General features: G+C 47.4%; 1 protein-coding gene across 1 annotated transcript; it reads left to right on the top strand.

Annotated features, from left to right (window-relative positions):
- The first annotated feature begins 397 nt into the window (after positions 1 to 397).
- On the top strand, positions 398 to 9,881 carry LOC128627075 (butyrophilin-like protein 9). The gene is given in 9 exon segments (XM_053663202.1): positions 398 to 503; positions 1,774 to 2,121; positions 3,474 to 3,755; positions 6,050 to 6,181; positions 6,296 to 6,328; positions 6,590 to 6,610; positions 7,332 to 7,352; positions 7,580 to 7,606; positions 9,847 to 9,881. Coding segments are annotated over 9 exon segments (1,005 nt in total).
- Positions 9,882 to 17,163: the final 7,282 nt, after the last annotated feature.

Raw genomic sequence — 17,163 nt, forward strand, 5'->3', positions numbered from 1 at the left:
GCCGGCAGCGTAAAAATGCATGTGAGAGTGTTTATAGATTTCCCTTTGTTTGTAGATAGTCACTATATCCTAGCAGAGCCACACAGTAAGTACACCGTGTGGCTCTGTTTCTGGCTCTAAAACAATGTGAACCTCAGAAGCAGCTTCCTCTGGGACCCTGCAGCTCTGCAAGGCCAAGAGAAGCCAGTGAAGCAGTGAGCAGTGCTGCCTGGTAAATTTAGAAGCAGCTCTCACATTCGGTTGCAATTTAAAAGAAGCCAGGCACCGGGCTGGTAAGAACCAGACAAAAGACAACGGAGGCACTGACAGACCTCTGGCCTGACAGGCCCGGTGCCGGCTCCCCTGCGTCACCCCAGGGTCCCTGTTTCCCTCTGCAGGCCGCCTCGCTGCTGAAGAGATGGCGGGCTTTCCAGCCTCCCTGGACTCCTTTGGGCAGGTGCCTGGGCCCAGCGGTCTCTTGTTCTGCATCCTCCTCCTCCTCCAGCCTGGGGAGCTGAACTCAGGCAGTGCATCCAACCTGCAGACCAGCCACCCAGGTTCTGAGCACACCCACCTCTGTCCACACCTCCTGCAGGTGCTCGCAGGGCCGAGGCAGTGTAGCCACACCAGGTGCTAGTATTTAGAGATTTCTATCCCAGTGGTGCCCCTGGCCAATGCTCCTCCAGCATCTCAGCCATCCAACATTCCCACCTACCCCAGCCACCCTACACTCTCAAGCATGGCAGGGGCAGAACAAGAGGATGCCCAGAAACTCCTATCAGTCTGTTCTTGGGCTGAGCCAGTTGGAAAATACTCGTAAATCCACCTGTGCAGCTGCGTGTGATCAGGCTGCAAGAGAGGTGTACCTGAAGATTTGGGAATACAGCTAAGAGAGTCATTTGGTTTTTTTCCAGAAAGCCAAGAAGAGCTATAGATATCAGGAATTGTGTAAGCAGAGCTTTGCAGGATCCATCTTCTCTAGAAAGATGACAGATGGAGGGTAAACTGAGACAGGATGCATCCAGGGAGAGAGCCAAGCACCACGTGACAGGGAGAAAAGCTGGAGAGGGAAGCTGACTGGAAGTGTGCTGGGTCTTCACCTGGTGGCAAGAAGAGGTCTCATATGCGGTGGACAAAGAAAGGCACTGCCCTGCTCTGCCCGCAAAGTGAGAGTGGGAGGGATCCCTGAAGGGAGAGCTCAGGGTGAGGTTTTAGTCAAGCTTGGGGGGCACATAGTTTTTAGCTGAGCTTTGAAGATAGGAAAGGAGGTGCATAGAAGGCAGAGTGACGAGGGCGACTCACAGGGCAGCAGGACCCGGAGCACCTCGGCCCTGCGGCCATAACCTTGACTTTCATGGACATAGCAGAAAACAGTCTAGCTTGGGGGACCACAGGGACCAGATGGGGACACCATCAAAGAGGACGACTGAATGATAGATCCTGGTGAATAGAAATCTGCAAGGCAGGGTTTGACCTGTAGAATAAAAAGAAAAACCAAGCAAGGAGCCCCACGGATTGTTTTAAAACCGTTTGTTGCTATGGAAGCTGTGAACATGCACACTAGAAAAACAGAAAAAGCAGACAAAACAGACAAAGAAAACATCTATTCCCACTATGCGGAAATTACCAATGCATTTCCTTCATGACAATTACTTTTACAAGACACCCGACAAGCTCAGGCTGCCCTGTTGAGCATCTCAACCTCCCTCATTTGAAGGGCTTGCTGCAGATTTCTGAGCTACAAAACCTTCATGGAGAGCTGGTTTTGGCCATTCTTCTGGCTTCTTGTCCTAGAGGAGCTCCAGGTGATTGGCCCTGAGGCGTCCATCCTGGCACAGGTCGGGGAAGAGGTGGAGTTCCAGTGCCACCTGCTCAGTTACCAGAGCACAGAGCACATGGAGATCCACTGGTTCCGGAGCCAGGTCTCAGAAGTGGTGTAACTGTTCCCGGAGCCACAGGAGCTCGCCGGGCAGCAGATGATGCAGTTCCGGAACAGGACCAAACTCTTCAAGGACGACCTCATGGATGGCATGGTGATCCTGCAGCTCTGCCACGTAATGCCCGCTGACCAGGGCCCCTGCGGGTGCCACTTCCTCTCCAGCAGCTTCCCTGGGAAAGCTGTTTGGGAACTGGAGGTAGCAGGTGCCTGGCCTGGTGGAGCGCCCGCTGGAGGGCGGGGGATGGGGGGCATGCGCAGGAGAGGGTGCATTTGGATAGAGCCGCTTTGCTCCAGAGTAGATATTGAAGCCCAGGCAACAGGGGAATAGATCTACGTTAAAAAAATAACATTAATTAATTAACTAAAAAGAAAAATACATTCGAAAATTTAAAATTTGTTCATGACAAAAGATACACAAATGGACGTTAAACATATGGAAAGATTATCAGTTCGGCTCAGAATGGGGGGGGCAAGTTAAATCCACAGGGACATGCAATGCTTTACCTCTCAGACTGGCAAAAATTAAAAAATTTGAGCCCACACTCTTGACGAGGCTGTGGGGGAGCAACTCGCCTGCTCTGCACCATGCTGACCAAGTTCAAAGTTAAAATGCTCCAGTGCCTGGGAATTTGGCAATGACAGGATGTCTGTGCGCCTCTATTTTGAACATCAGCCCCCCTCTAGGAGTTTATCTCGAAGGTACACCTCCCACAGTTATGTGGAAAAGGCAGGTGTACAAGTTTAAGCTTTGTAACATTGCTTGTTGTTGCAAATCAGCAGAAATAACTTGAATGCGCAAGCGCGGGCACTGACCTAGTACACGCGGAGCAATCCACACCAGGCAGCTGAAAATATGAGGCGGAGCTCCGTGAACGGGTGTGGAGTGATTTCTAGGTTGTCGCTAAGAGAAAAGAAGTGAGATGCGTAAGACGGTCTGTAATTCGTAAACGTCTGTGTAAGAACGAAGGAGAAACACAAAGGAAACACAGGGAGGATAAACCAGGAACTCATGAAAACAGTGACCTAAGGGAGGCGGTGCAATGGGATGGGAAGGATGACAAAGGTCTGGGGCTTTCCTGACAAACTTTTTTTTTTTACAGTACTGGCATTTAAACCATATTAATGTTTTGCATACTTAAAACATAGAGCCAGCACCTCGAGGATGGAACGATAAAGGAATACGTATATCACAAGCATTGTACTTGAGCTCTGGGGGCATTCAGGAGAGGGAGAAGACCAACTGTTGAAATTTGGAGAGAAATTATTCTTCTTTCTCCAGGACTGTCCCTTGCGTAATATGACTAAGTGTCAGTAGCCCTTTTCAGTCAAATGGACCCCCTCCATATTTCCAAATGTTCCTCAGGGCTAGTACTGTCCACACATGTCACCACTGGTGCAGACTGTCATTTACAGGCACGGGTGGGGGCTATGAGCCCCCAAGTATGTGAAGAGAAGTCACAGTTATGATTCCCTATGGTGACTGCAAATGATGAGTTTTGCCCCCAACTTCTGGGAAGGAGCCTAATACTTCCCACTCCTCCCTCCTCTCTCCCAGGGATGGGGTCAGACCCTCACATCTCCCTTGAGGGCTTCAAGAAAGGAGGCATTCAGATGCGATGCAGCTCCAGTGGCTGGTACCCCAAGCCCCAGGCTCAGTGGAGAGACCATCAGGGACAGTGCCTGCCTCCTGAGTCCGAAGCCATCACCCAGGACGCCCAGGGCCTGTTCAGTCTGCAAACATGGGTGGTTGTCCAAGAGGGGGCGCACAGCAACGTGTCCTGCTCCATCCAGAACCCCCTCCTCTCCCAGAAGAAAGAGTTCACAGTCCAAATAGCAGGTCAGTGGGTGCTGGCTCACCTTCATCTTCCTAACCATCACAGTGTCCATGTCCATTGTCCCAACAGCCCTCTCTGAGGACACAGTGGTACAGGGCCTGGCTGTGTACAGCAGGATTGTCACATTCATTGTCACCGGGGGCCACATCAGCCTCGAGGCTGCCTTCAAAGGGCCAAATGTAATTTTAGGTCTGTGTAAATAAATGTCACTGCTCCTTAGCTGGGGGCAAAGAAGAGTGACAAGAGCTGGTGGGGTGTGTATGTGGATTTAAAAGTGGTGGGTCAGGGGAGAAGTCAGTTAGGCAAAGAGTTGGAGGTGAGGCTATTTTCTAACATCAGAGTCTTTTCATCAGGCGCCCACTGAAAGGTTCAATGTTTTCAACTCTAAACGTTTTAAGTCTTGGGGACAAACCCAACCTGTGGGCCACATCCCACATGGGTCCAAATTAATAGTTACATTACAATCACAGAAAGGAGCCTCACCCTTGTAAGTAACAACCTGTCCTCAGGTAGGACGACTTCACGGCACACATGCCAATTCAAAATGCAGCTGGTAATTGGGGCGGCCATCTGGGGGCTAATGCTCTTCCTCCAAAGGAAAGGTAAAACATTTCATATCTTTTTGATAAGAATGTAGTTACACCCTGGCTGGTGTGTCTCAGCCAATTGAGCACCAGCCTGTGGGCCAACAGGTCACTGGTTCAATTCCCATCAGCGCACATGCCTGGGTTGTGGGCCAGGTCCTTGGTTGGGGGTGTGCAAGAGGGAGAAAAAAAAAAGAATGCAGTTGCATCTTGGAGCCAGTTAAACCCCCAGGACACAGAGATGGAGGTGCTTTCTCCAGGGTGTTTACATTTCAAGAAAAGTCTCAGGAAGAGAAACATTCCTGACAGACAAAGCTGACAACAGGCTTATTTAGCTTTCAGAAGGATTTGCATACATCTCCACAGGATAGAAAAAAGATTTCCAAGTGTCTCTAAGGAAATGGTTTAAGAAAGGGAAAGCCTCTTTCTCTTTTTGCATCAGGGAAATTCCTTTTTTTTTTCTTTTAGATTTGTGTTCATCCTTTATAAAGGGTGGGAAGCACAGGGATATCTGTTGGGGAGCATTCAGGTCTAGGGAACAGCAAATGCAAAGGACCCCACATGGGAATGTGTGTGGTTCCTGGAGGAGCAGGAGGTGGGACAGGAGGGAACAGGCACAAGATCAAGGGCAGCTGGTCAGAGCAGCATCAGACCCTGAGTCTCAACCTCTAGGTCACTGCTTAGTGAACCACATGTGGTGAAGGACCAATCTGTTGTGGACCAATAGCTTTGCACCAGACAATAAAAACACAAAGTTAGGAAATTTTTCTTGAAAAACACAAGAGCACATTGAGCTAAGTGAAATAAGCCAGACACAAAAGGATGAATGTTGTAAGATTCCACCTTTATAAGGTACCTAGAGCAGTCAACTCACAAGATGGAAGGGAGAAGAGAGGTTCCCAGGGGCTGGGAGGAGGGGAAATGGGGAGTTCGTGTTTAATGGGGACAGATTCCAGGTGGGGAGGGTGGAAACAGTTCTGGTGGCAATGGTCGCCCAACGTGAACGCCCTTAATGCCAAGGAACTGGACATTTAAAAATGGTTAAGAAGGTGCATCTTAAGTTATGTATATTTAAACAACAATGAAAAGGAAAATATTTTAAAAGACCACTGAGATAAAAGCATCTATAATTTCCTTCAACAGACAGGAAATTGCTCTATCAAGTTGCCACAGGCGTTTCTAAGGGGTTATTCTCATTGTTCACCTGTTGACCGCCTGCAGAGGCCTCCCCAGGGAACCCGGGGAGGGGAGAAGGTGCTGCCAGTCCGCTCCCACGCGGCTTTGCTATCAGTTCTCCCAAAGGAGTGAGAAGTAGAAGCCAGGTGTCTGCCAGGAGTAGGGAGATGTCTGTGAACTCACCAGGTTTCCATGTCCACAAAACACCTTGCATCCAGATGCGAAGGGAGAATGGGAAGAAGCAGAGGCCAATCTGGGCCTTGGTCACAGCAGTTGGAGGCGCCCCTTCTTTCCACCCTCAGTTCGCAGCGCTTTCCCTTTGCATGGAGCTAGTGCAGGTCGCCGGCCTTCCCGGGATCCTGCCACACCCGAGCGCGTGGCAGCCGCCCTCTCCTCCGTTGGACGGATGGCCCTGTGGGGCCCAAGACTCTTAAGTGGCCAGCTCTTTGTTGCTGGGGTTTTCCAGCATCGGGAGCCTCTGCACCTGAGTGTTCGAGGCATCTAAATCCAGACAAGTCTCTCTGGGTGTTTTCCAGACGTTTTTCTACCCGGGCCCTCCCCGTGGAAGGCAGCTTTCCTCGGGACCCTGGTGGGCGGCCTGCTGCTGCTGCTGGCTCTGCTCGCGAAGCTGACGCTGTGCTGCTTTCACCCGCAGCGGTGGTACCAAGGTACCGGCCTGCTGGGCGGTGGTCCGGTGCTGGCTGGCGCGGGAAAAGGCGCGGGGCGGGGCGGTGGAAGGGGGCGGGGAGCACCCACTCCGCCCCCTTCCCTTTCCTGTACAGAAAAGCTGAAGGAGCAAGCGGACAAGGACAAAGGTGAGCGGGGACAGCGGCACTTCCTCCGCCCCCACCTTTGTCTAGCAGAGGGGGGCCCTGGGGCAAAGAAGGGAGGAGGCAGGCCCCAGCCCCAGCGAGCTGGGCAGACCCACCAGTGGCGAGGTTGCACTCTCCCCTCTCTTGCGCTCCTCCTGAGTGTGCAGCTCAGCCTGGTCCCAGAACCGAGTCTGCGCACTTTGGAAAAGCGAGGCATCAGGTTCTTTGATGGAGATCTTCCTCTTTTCGTCCTCTCTTTTCCAGGGAAACTCACTGCAGAACTGGGTATGTTCTGGGTGCCGGGCCCACCGCGCTGGCTGCGGGCTACAGGGGTAACCAGGTGCTCGCTGCGGAAGGAGGGGTTCAGTGACTTTAGGCGCCCTTTGGAAAGCGATGTATGGCAGGATCTAATTTTTAACGCACTCCTTTCAGCCTCCCACCTCCTGACTCCCAAACGGACTCTAGAGAAGCTGCCAGGGAGGCCTGGCCTTAGACCCTCTGGACCGGCCCTGCAACCCCTTCCCTGCCAATGATAAGATTCACTCACAATTTCCCCCTTAAACGTTGACTCTCACTGACTGGCTTGTTTTCCTAGGATGTCCTTCTCTTTTTAATGCAAATGCCACTGTGAAGGGTGGCACCTTGAACTTGCAGGAAAGTTGTGTAGCTTAAACACAGTATAGTCTAATTTAGTGCAGAGAGCCGCCTTTCCCAGCAGCATTTACCCTTTTAAAAGACAAGGGATGCATTTCTAGTGGCAAACTATCAGTGTGGGTGTCCAGCCATGGGAAGCGATTCAGTGCGCTGTCTCTCCAGTTCTTGAAGCAACGTGCTCACCCTGTAGGTGACCCTGAGGCTCAGGCAGGCTGTGCTTAGTGCCTGGACATATCCAGGAAAGCTAGAGATTTGTGGGCAGAGGAGTAGCAACCCCTTCAAACCAGACCTGAGCCCTGGGAAGAGGCTCCTCAGCGCCAAGCACTGCTCTCTCTGTGTGTTCTGCTTATAGGGAAGCTGCAGGCAGAGCTCGGTAAGTGGCCCCTCTTAGGACTATCTTTCCTTGCCCACTGTTTAGCAACTGGTTATCCGTGTAAGTTCTTCTCCTCTCCCAACCAGGTATGATGGCCAAGCTGGAACCCTGCTCTGGCTCTGGGCAGAAGAAGGGGGAGGGGGCAGGGGTGGGTGCAAATTTGGTAAGTGAACCTGGAAGCTGCAGAGCCTCCGTGTTCTGATCTTGTTTTTCCTTAACTGCTTCAGACTGGAGAAGGGCTGAAGGCCAGGCAGGTGAGTGGGACCTGCTTCCCTCCCATTGTCCCCTTTACCTCTCAGCACACCAGTCCCTGTCTCTGATTAACCAACCACATTCCATCCTGGTTTATGCCACAGCCTCACTTGGCGTGAATTGACCTATGTCACTGGTAAAGGCTATCTCTGAGTTTTGTTTTTATAATGTTTCCTATTGCCCCAGGGTGCAAGCATACTGCAAACCGCTGGTGCCAGTCCTGGTGGCACATGAGAATCCCCCCGGCTCCCGATGCCCACCCTCCAAGACTGGGGTGGGCATGTCACCCCACATGTAAACATTTCTCCGTGTATCTCCCTCTATTTCCCCATAAAGCAAGCCATCTAACATCTGTCTTTATATGTATTCTTGCAAAATGTGATGCTCCGTTTTGTGCACATGCATTTTAGTTTATGTAAATTATTTTTACATAAGTAACTTAAATGCCTGGGTGTTTCCTGGCTTTTCTCACTCACGTTTTAATATCCATCCTGCTGCCGCGTGCACACCTGGCCCATTTTTCCCTCTTGTTGCGGGGCCCTGCATTCAGCCAGCCCCCCTCCTGGAGTGGCAGCCAGCCTCCTCTAACTCCACTCCACACAAACAACACAAGCATGTTGCCTTCGGGCCGTGTGGAGATCTCTCTGGGAGGTACACTGGGAGTGCTGGCCCACGGAGGTATGTCACCAAGTGGGACAGAGCGACCCCCCAGGCAGTGCCATCATCCTGCCATTGGCAGCGCACAGAGTCCCCGGCCCCCACATCCATGTGAGCTCGTTTTCTGAGTCGGGCAGTGCGTGGGGAGGGGTGATTCTCACTGTTCTTTTAGTCTGCACGCCCCTGAACACTAAGGAGTCTGGGCATCCCTTTTATGCTATTGGCCATTGGAGATTCCTCTTCTGAACATTGCCTGCTCATGTCCCTTTGCCCAGTTTGCACATAGGGTTACTATCCTTTCTTATTGATTCACAGGACATATGTGTGTATGTATATGATCTTACTCACTCATTGGTGTTAAATGATATGAATCCCTTTTTCTATTCTGTCATCTGCCATAAGCTTGGTCCACGGTGCCTCTTATTGAAGTCTTCGCTTTTGATAAAATCTGACTCATCACGTGTTTTACCTCTGGCTTGTTCCTTTGAAGTTTTGTTGAAGTAGACCTTCCTCGCATTTAAGTCACAAAGATTCTCTTACATTTTCTTCTATTCACTTCATATGTGTAGGGCCTTTAATCCATCTGAATTGTGCCATTATATGTGGCGTTGAGTGATAATTCAGTGATTTTGCTCCGTGTGGAGAGCTGATTTTCCCAGCACCACCTGCTATACCATCAGACATTTCCCCACTGATGTGGCTGTCACGTTTGGTGTGCACTTGGTGCCCAAGTTCCAGTGGGGGTGTCTGTCGGCCACCAGTTACCTCACTGTTTCTACCACCATCGCTTTTATCGTACCGAAAGGACGCCGTTTCCACTTCCTTTCCAAAGTCACTGAATCTTTTCAAAACATGTTTCAGGGTAATTTTATGAAGTTCCTTTAAATCATCCAAAAGTGGTTTTCCACAGAATTGCTTTGAATTCATAGCTAAATTTAGAGAGAATCAACATCTTTATAGAATTGAGGTTTTCTATACAAGAGCTATATGTTTATGAAGTTCTACTGGTTTTCTTATGAAAACCAGGGTGGAAAATCTCTGCTCTGAATTTGTGGAGCTCTGAGCTGTCCATCTTCTATTGCTTCTGCTCTTTTGTGAGTTGGAGATGTCTCTGTTATAAAACAGAACGAGACAAAATGAAGCAGAAATCCACTCAGAACGGCTTATGTGAAGAAAGGAGGCAAGACACAGTATCTGGAGGCCACATTAGGACAGGAGCCAGCCTCAGCTGGGCCCCCTGAGCACTGAGCTTGCCAGTCAGAGCTCTGAGCACTGAGGCTGCCTCTCCATCCATCAGGGCTCCCATGCTGCGTGTATTCGTTCCCTTTGCCCACACGCTCTGCTCTCCCGCCAGTCCCCCCACAACTTCAGCCTGCATGCAGCTTTGGTATAACCCAGCACTGACCGCGGCCTTTTACTCAATCCTGAATGCCTGGGAAAATGCCAGTCTGGACCTAAACCAGCTGTCACGGTGGGGCTGGGGTCGTTCACTTCTGTGTCCCTCATGCACCTGGAGTCTCTCTCAAGTTTCCATGGTTACCAACTCAGCTCTCTGAGCCTCTTTTTCTTCTCTGTTTGGTTTCAGAGTGGAGAGCAGCCCAACAACATGCAGGTAACTGAAGCCAAAGAACTGACATGACTCGGATCAGCTGGGTCTTAAACAGAGGAAGGTGGAGAGACCTGAGAGTGGAGGAAGGGGTCTGTCCAAAGCCAAGTATGAGCCTGCACACACAAACACACAGGTGCACTTGCACACATAGGACATGCCCCCACACCCGCAGGTGCATATATGCACACATACATGCTTGTGTGCATACATGTGACTGACTCACACGTGCATACATCATTGCACACACACATGTCCCCCACAAGCATGTAGCTTTCTGGGTTTTACTGGGTTTTTTCTTCTGGCAGGAAGGCTGTGTGCAGGAGCAAAAGCCAGAGTTTGTAAAGAACCTTTCAGGTGGTCTGGCAGAAGGGATACTTTGGGGTTGTATCCATGGAAGGAGTGTGTTTGGCAGCTGTGGGGATGGAGTACAGAGCACTGGACTAGATGACCTCAGAGGCCCCATTCGGGTTTAAACTCCTAGAAGTGCTGTGCAACTGAGGCCCAGAGCTCACCTGATGCTCCCCATGCAGCCCTGGTGGTGAGGCCAGCAAGGCTAAGCACCGGCTTTGGGCTCCTTCCCTTTGACCAGGATTTGAGGGCAAGGAGCCTTCCTCTGTCCCCACGTGCCTTCCTTGTTTGCTATCTCCTCTCCATGGCACCCAGGATAGTGACTTGCAGGCCACTTCAGTCCCAAGTGTTTCAGGTTGAGGGAGGGTGTGACTATTCCACCAACTGCTCCACTGCTGAAAGCATGACAGGGAGATGCCAACTGGACAGAAAAGTCAGCTTTAACGGACTCCCATTGGCCAAATTTGAGCATCAAAGTAATTAATGGCAGTTAAAGTTTGAGTAAAATAAGAATCCAAGAGTCTTTGTATTTACACTGATTCCATAAATAAAGACATTAATAAATAAATGGGAGAGGAGAGAAAGCTATACCTTACTATTGAAGTCTCAAAGTATCTCCCCCCACAAAATACGAACTACTTATGGGGGAGGCAAAAGTAAGGTTTACAGTTGTTTATGTGAAAAATACAATAAATAATAACAAGAATAAACTGTTTCCTGTACTTGTGATGGTAAAGCTATTTTGCCTACCTTTTTATTAATTTAGAAGTACAGACACTTATTAGTCAACTTGATAGTGGAGGAGGCTGTGGCAGATGCCATCTCAACTGTGGGGTCGCGTGGACGTGGACATGGAAGTGGCTCCTCCAACCCCCATAACAGAAGGCTGGCTGGAGGGCCCCTGCCAGAAGGAATGTGTATTGTCTCACAAATTGATTGTAATTCCCTCTATATCCCCTTTTGGGAATGGCTTCCTGTCCTGCGCCTTCCTCCTGACATTTTCTCCTTCTGCACACACACTCTGAGGTAGGACATGTGCCCCTGTGTCTGGGACCCCTCCCAACAAGTCTTGCACTCAGGGAGGCAGGGCCCTGCTTCTCTGATCTGCTGTTCCTGCTCCTGCACTGTGAGTGATAAAGGCTACCTCTGCTCCACCCAGCGCTCTGTGGGTTTTTTCAGCTTATCCAAATGAGCATCAAGATCCCAAGGCTTGTCCTCCTGTGTTACATTAACCAGGTGACAAAATTTAACATCACCAGATGGGACACATTTATACCACATGCCTCCTGATACAGTGCAGTGTGAAGAACTTTACAAATTGTGAGGAAACAAGCAGTGAAACTGGCTGATGCACTAAAATGTTAAGGTCAGGAAAGACGAGACTAAAGAATTGTTTCAGACGAAAAGAGACTAAAGCGACATGACAACTGAGTACCATAGGTGACTCTACATAAGATCCTGGGGTCTACAAAACACAGTATTTGGGGAAAAAAGAGACCTTTGAAAATGGCTCCAAATCAGATGATAATATTGGATAAATGTTAATTTTCTGATTTTGATGTAAAAGAATGTCCTTAATTTAAGAATGTAGTCACTTAAGTATTAAGGAGTAATGGGATATGATGTTTGTACCTTATTCTCAAATGGTTCATTGAAAAATATAGTGACATACAGAGAGAATGATAAAGGAATGCAGTAACATCTGGGAAATGTTTAATAACTACCTTTCTGGGAAAAGCTGCAGCATTTATTGATTTCCATGTTGTCGATACTCCCACGGTGGCTGATTTCAAGCTGCAGGGGTGACATCACCGACGGAGCTGGGAAGGGTGTGCACAATGGACCTTTCCAAGACCCAGCTCCTGCACACCGCTGGTCTCCTGCCATTCCACACAGGGCATTTGGTCATCGCTGTGATTTATTTCTCTAATGAATCAAATAAGTACACTCTGGAGCTTATAAAAATATGCTCAGCCACCTGTTTAGCCTTACTAATATACCACATGTAATATTCAGAACAGGGAAGTTTTATTTTCTCTAATCATTTGTATTAACATACAATTATTTTAAGGTCCTACTCACAAATGCTTTATAACATTTAAAATGTGTTCCTGGACTGTATGCAATCATCACCTATTCCTATTTGCCATTGTGGTACCCAACTCTTGGCTAACTCTATTTTCTGCATATGTAGTGAGACATGTTACATTTAAGATGCTAGGCCTTTGCTGGACGCAGTCATACCCTTTCTGGATGCTACCCAAACTTTCTCAGAAAAGGAGTTTCCTGGCCCCATTCTTCCTGTCTGTCAACCTCATCCTTTGCTTTTGACTCCTCTTGCTACTCACACGAGTGCAGCCCCCATGCCATGATAACTACCCTGGCTGTGGCATTGTCCCCCCCTCAGCAATGCTTGCAGAGGCAGTCCCCAGCCTGGCTGATCGTCTTTCCTCACCCACTTTGGCCCAGGCTCACTCAGCTCAACCCCACTTGCACCAGCATGTGTGTTAATTGTGATCCTCCATCATTACTCCCTCGCTGAGATCCTTCACCTGAGTCACACTGGCCATTCCCTCATTGGATTCTAGGAGTACTCGACACCTGTGCCTCTCAGATATGATCTGGGGACCCCTCCTCGGAATCATTTCAGGGACTCATCAGGGTAAAAATCAATATTGTAACAATAATTATATGTTACTTGCCTTTTATTCTCATTTATACTTGGAAATGTACAGCAGAGTTTTCCAGATTGAATACAGAAGCAGATGAGGAAATTCATATGTCTTGTGGATTATTACGAGTCACAAAAATGTAGAACAATGCTCCTCTTTTCACTAAACTATTGCTTTCCATGTATAATTATTTATATTATTTTTATATTAACCCATATAGAAATGTCATCTATGTTAATATGCAATGGTTTATTATTTTTTGAAATGAATAGTTTCTAAAGTTTTCAAAGGCTATGTGACATTTTACCGATCAAATATACAAAAACAAAAGCTCTGTAAGGACTCGATAGTGACTAAGACTGAGGCCAAAATGTTTGAATATTGCCATTCTACAACATGAGATCACTCATGAATGTTTCAGGCAGATGACACGTGTCACGGTGCTTCCAAGCCCAGATATCATGTCCCCAGTGAGTATGGACCTCAGGACACAGAGTCTTTCATGTGTGAATGATCACGTCAGCAGTAGGCATGGAGAATCATCCCAGGGAACGTACAGAGGAGAATGGAGACCAACCCTCACCCAACAGCAACCTAAGACAGAGAGACATAAAAAAAAGGGGTTTGCAAAGAAGGGCACCATGAACTGTCAGCAGAAAGACAGAGGGAGAAAGCAAGAGAGCGATGTGTCAGGAAAACCAAGGAGCAGGTGTCTCAGTGAGGACGGGGTCCGCAGAGTTAAATTCTGGTCAGGGATCAAGTAGAGAGGGCCTCAGTGACCTTGTGGGTGGTACATTGGCAGAATTCACATGTAAATGGCTTTAGATGAAGTAGAAAATGGAAAAACTGAGACAGCAACTCCCTCAAGAAACTTAGTTAAAAGGGAGGAAGAGAGGTGATAGGAAAACTGGGGTGGGGAGGGGACACAGGATGGCTGAGGATTCTGTGACAGAATATTAATATCTAGCTCACAAAATGGCTTCACAGCCTCTCTGTGTAATTATCCCCATGTGTGTCTCTGTCTCCTTGATTCCATTTACCTTGTACCTCCACTTAAAAGGTCTATATCCTCAGCATCTGCAGCTCACTTGATGCATCATAGGAAATTCATGCATATTTGCTGAATTAATTAAGTACCTCTTTACTACTGCTTAGTGCCAAGCAGGCTTGTACTTTCTACCAAACAGTGGAAATGAAGAGCTAGCTATCATCTCACTTGAAAGAAACCTTAAAATGAGGAGGTGAATAAGGCCATAGCAGCTAACTGACCAATAGACAGGAGAGAGAAAATATTTTAAAAATTTTCAAAAAATGATACAAATCATTTTCTAAAAAATCCTCACCCAAGGACATGATTTTTTTTTTATTTTATTGAGTTCAGAGAGGAAGAGGGAGAGGGAGAGAGATAGAGAGACATCAGTGTGAGAGAGAAACTTTGATTGGTTGTTTCCCATATGTGCCCCACTGAGGACTGAACCCACAACCTTGGCATTTCAGGATGATGCTCCAACGACCTGAGCCACCCTGCCAGGGCACAAATCATCTTTAATCCTCAGAAAATTGTGCGTCCTTTGTTCCTCCCTGAAGAGAGGATGTGCATTAACCAGGTCTACTTCAGGGCAGTGTCCACGGCAGAGTCGGCAACTGTGGGGACTCAGAAAAAGGAACTGACTTCTGATTGATGTAAAGATGTACTCAGTGCACCTAAGTATATCTAATAAGTGGAACTTTGAGATCGTAACTATGTACTGTGATTATTACCAATGGTCTTTCAAAGGCCTACAGAGTATTAGTGAAGTGAAATCATTGCATAAAATCATATGTTAGAAGAAAAATAAAATGAGCCTAATCAAAGTTGTGGTGATTAAAATGTATAGGCCCAATTCATAATTCTTCCATTGTGAAGACATAATGACATTCTTCCATTCTTCATGAGATTACTTTAACATCTGTGTGTTAAAAATGTCATTACAAACACAAGTCGTACAGGAACCTGTGGAGACTCAAAAATAAAATGGGATTATGCACAACTGAGAACTCAGCAGCACGCTAATGACCATTTGTTTTATTCATTTGTGAGAAGGGTGATTTGTGAAGCGCATATTCTCTACCATAATTTTTCATTAAACAAATCTTTTTCTTCTGAACTAGAAGCGTGTTTTAAGTTCCAGGGGTGTCCAGCTTTTTGGCATCTCTGGGCCACATGGAAGAAGGAGTTGTCTTGGGCCATGCATTAAATACATTGTGACATGTAATCACCAAAAAATCCTTGTAATGCTTTAAGTAAATTTACGGTTTTGTGTTGGGCCACTTTCACAGCCATCCTGAGCTGCATGCAGCCTGCAGGCTGCAGGTTGGACACCCCTGTAACTTAGCCAATGGCAGGCTTTTGAAATGGATTAGTTGCTTGTGTCCAGCTCCCATGAACTGATAGACAACGCTCAGGACTAGAAAGTATGTGGTTAGAAAATAGAGTAGGAACTATACTTCAACCCTGCTTGTAATGACACTGGTCATGTTCCTTATTCCCCATCATCTATGGCCTTTCTGGTTTGGGGGAAAAGTCTCCATTTGTGATCGTTAGCTCTCCTGTGTGGACATAAGAAGCCAGTAAACCTCCTTTGCAGGCAGGGTGAGGGCATGTGCCCAGAGCTCCACAGGCAGACACACTCACTGGGTCCGTTTTTTAGAAATGAGCAATGGGAGCAACTGGATGCAGGCGGGGCAGCAGGGGCAGCAGCAGTGTCCCTGTGGGTGAGGCTGAGTTCCTGGTGCGGAAGTGCCATCGGTGCCGGTCACGTGGAATTTCTGGCATTAGCCACCCAGCAGGGGCATGGCACAGTTTCCTCAGTCGTCCAGTCCTGTGTTGTGTTTTGGGATATTATTCTAGAAGCTTAGTTTTGAGTCTATGCTTTTTTATTTTCAAAGTACCCCAGGAAATCTCTTTGACGTCTGACATTCTTAAACACATTGCTTTTTCTGATTAAAGTAGCCAGAATGAAGTGTTCTGACTGATATGCCCTTACAGCTCATAAATTGTGGGGGGAATCAAACTCTAAATGCCTCATTGAGCTACTCCAGTTTTTATTGCAAGAACTTATGTGAAGTTAATACACTGGACATTAACACTTTAAAAGGGTAATGGCATTGAGTAGCCAAGTTCAAGGAGAAGCCTGGCCTGCAGGGCTCTGGGCCAATGCCACCATCACTAGCTGTGGATGAGCAACTTAATCTCTTTGCCTCTCAACTGCATCACTTATACTAGATGACAATAATACCTAATGAGTATTAAGATCAAATGGGATAATATTCATAAAGTCTTAGTACAATGCCTCCTACTTCAGACTGACTGCCAACACTTTTATTCAGCTATTGCTAATGCCTCATATATTGGCAAATTTTCAGTTAGAGATTCTAATCCACCCAAGCTATTTGAAGCAGAAAGAAATTTCTTCTAGAAGATTAAATCACTTCCAGAATGTTTGGGAGGGGTAAAGCAATGGAATCTTGAGGAAGCTTCTAGAAAATCTCCCAAAGCCATACCAGCATATGCTAACAAGGAGGCCTCCAGCCCAGTCCCAACCAGTCACTGGTAGCATCATGGCATCCTTATTTTTCCCTCAAAGATTTGGGCAAAAATGTGCGCATTACACATAGTAAAATATGGGTATGTTCGCAACTTAGATCCACAGTCAGCTGTTCATCATCTCTCTGGGGAAAAGTCTAGTTTGCTCATCTCAGGCCACAAAGCAGTCTTTGCGATCCAAGGGCAGCCAGGTACCCAGGCTGCGTGAGCCACGTCAGGGGGAGTGTGCTACTCCCAGAAGCATTAGAAAGGAGTGCGCTTCACTCAAGAATATACTCAGTGAAGGTAAACAGATAAACTTTTTAGTTCACCTACACTGTTGGAATTGCTTGTTAAAAAAAGAAACAAGACCACAATAGTATGGAGAAAGTGGTCAAATTTATGAGGTTTTCCCACTCACAATATGTACCTTTTGGGAGCTTCATTTATTGGTGGTTATGCCCTACTAATTACACTAAAATTCCAAATTTATAAGAAATGGTCCATTAATTTCCTGGAAAACATTTGGAACTTAGCTTGGACAGAGAATTCTTTTGGACAAAGCTTCTTGGCCCAAATTAGTAAAGTTCGTCCATCACTGTCAACAGTTACAGAGAACACAATACATGTGGAAAACAGACCATCAAGTAAGTTCCAGCTTGCAATTTAGCTCAAAAATATAATCTAACATAACGTTTGCAAAATACT

Source organism: Artibeus jamaicensis, unplaced genomic scaffold (assembly GCF_021234435.1).
Source record: "Artibeus jamaicensis isolate MK-2021 breed Jamaican fruit bat unplaced genomic scaffold, CSHL_Jam_final contig_1082, whole genome shotgun sequence".
NCBI classification, from domain to species: Eukaryota; Metazoa; Chordata; class Mammalia; order Chiroptera; family Phyllostomidae; genus Artibeus; species Artibeus jamaicensis.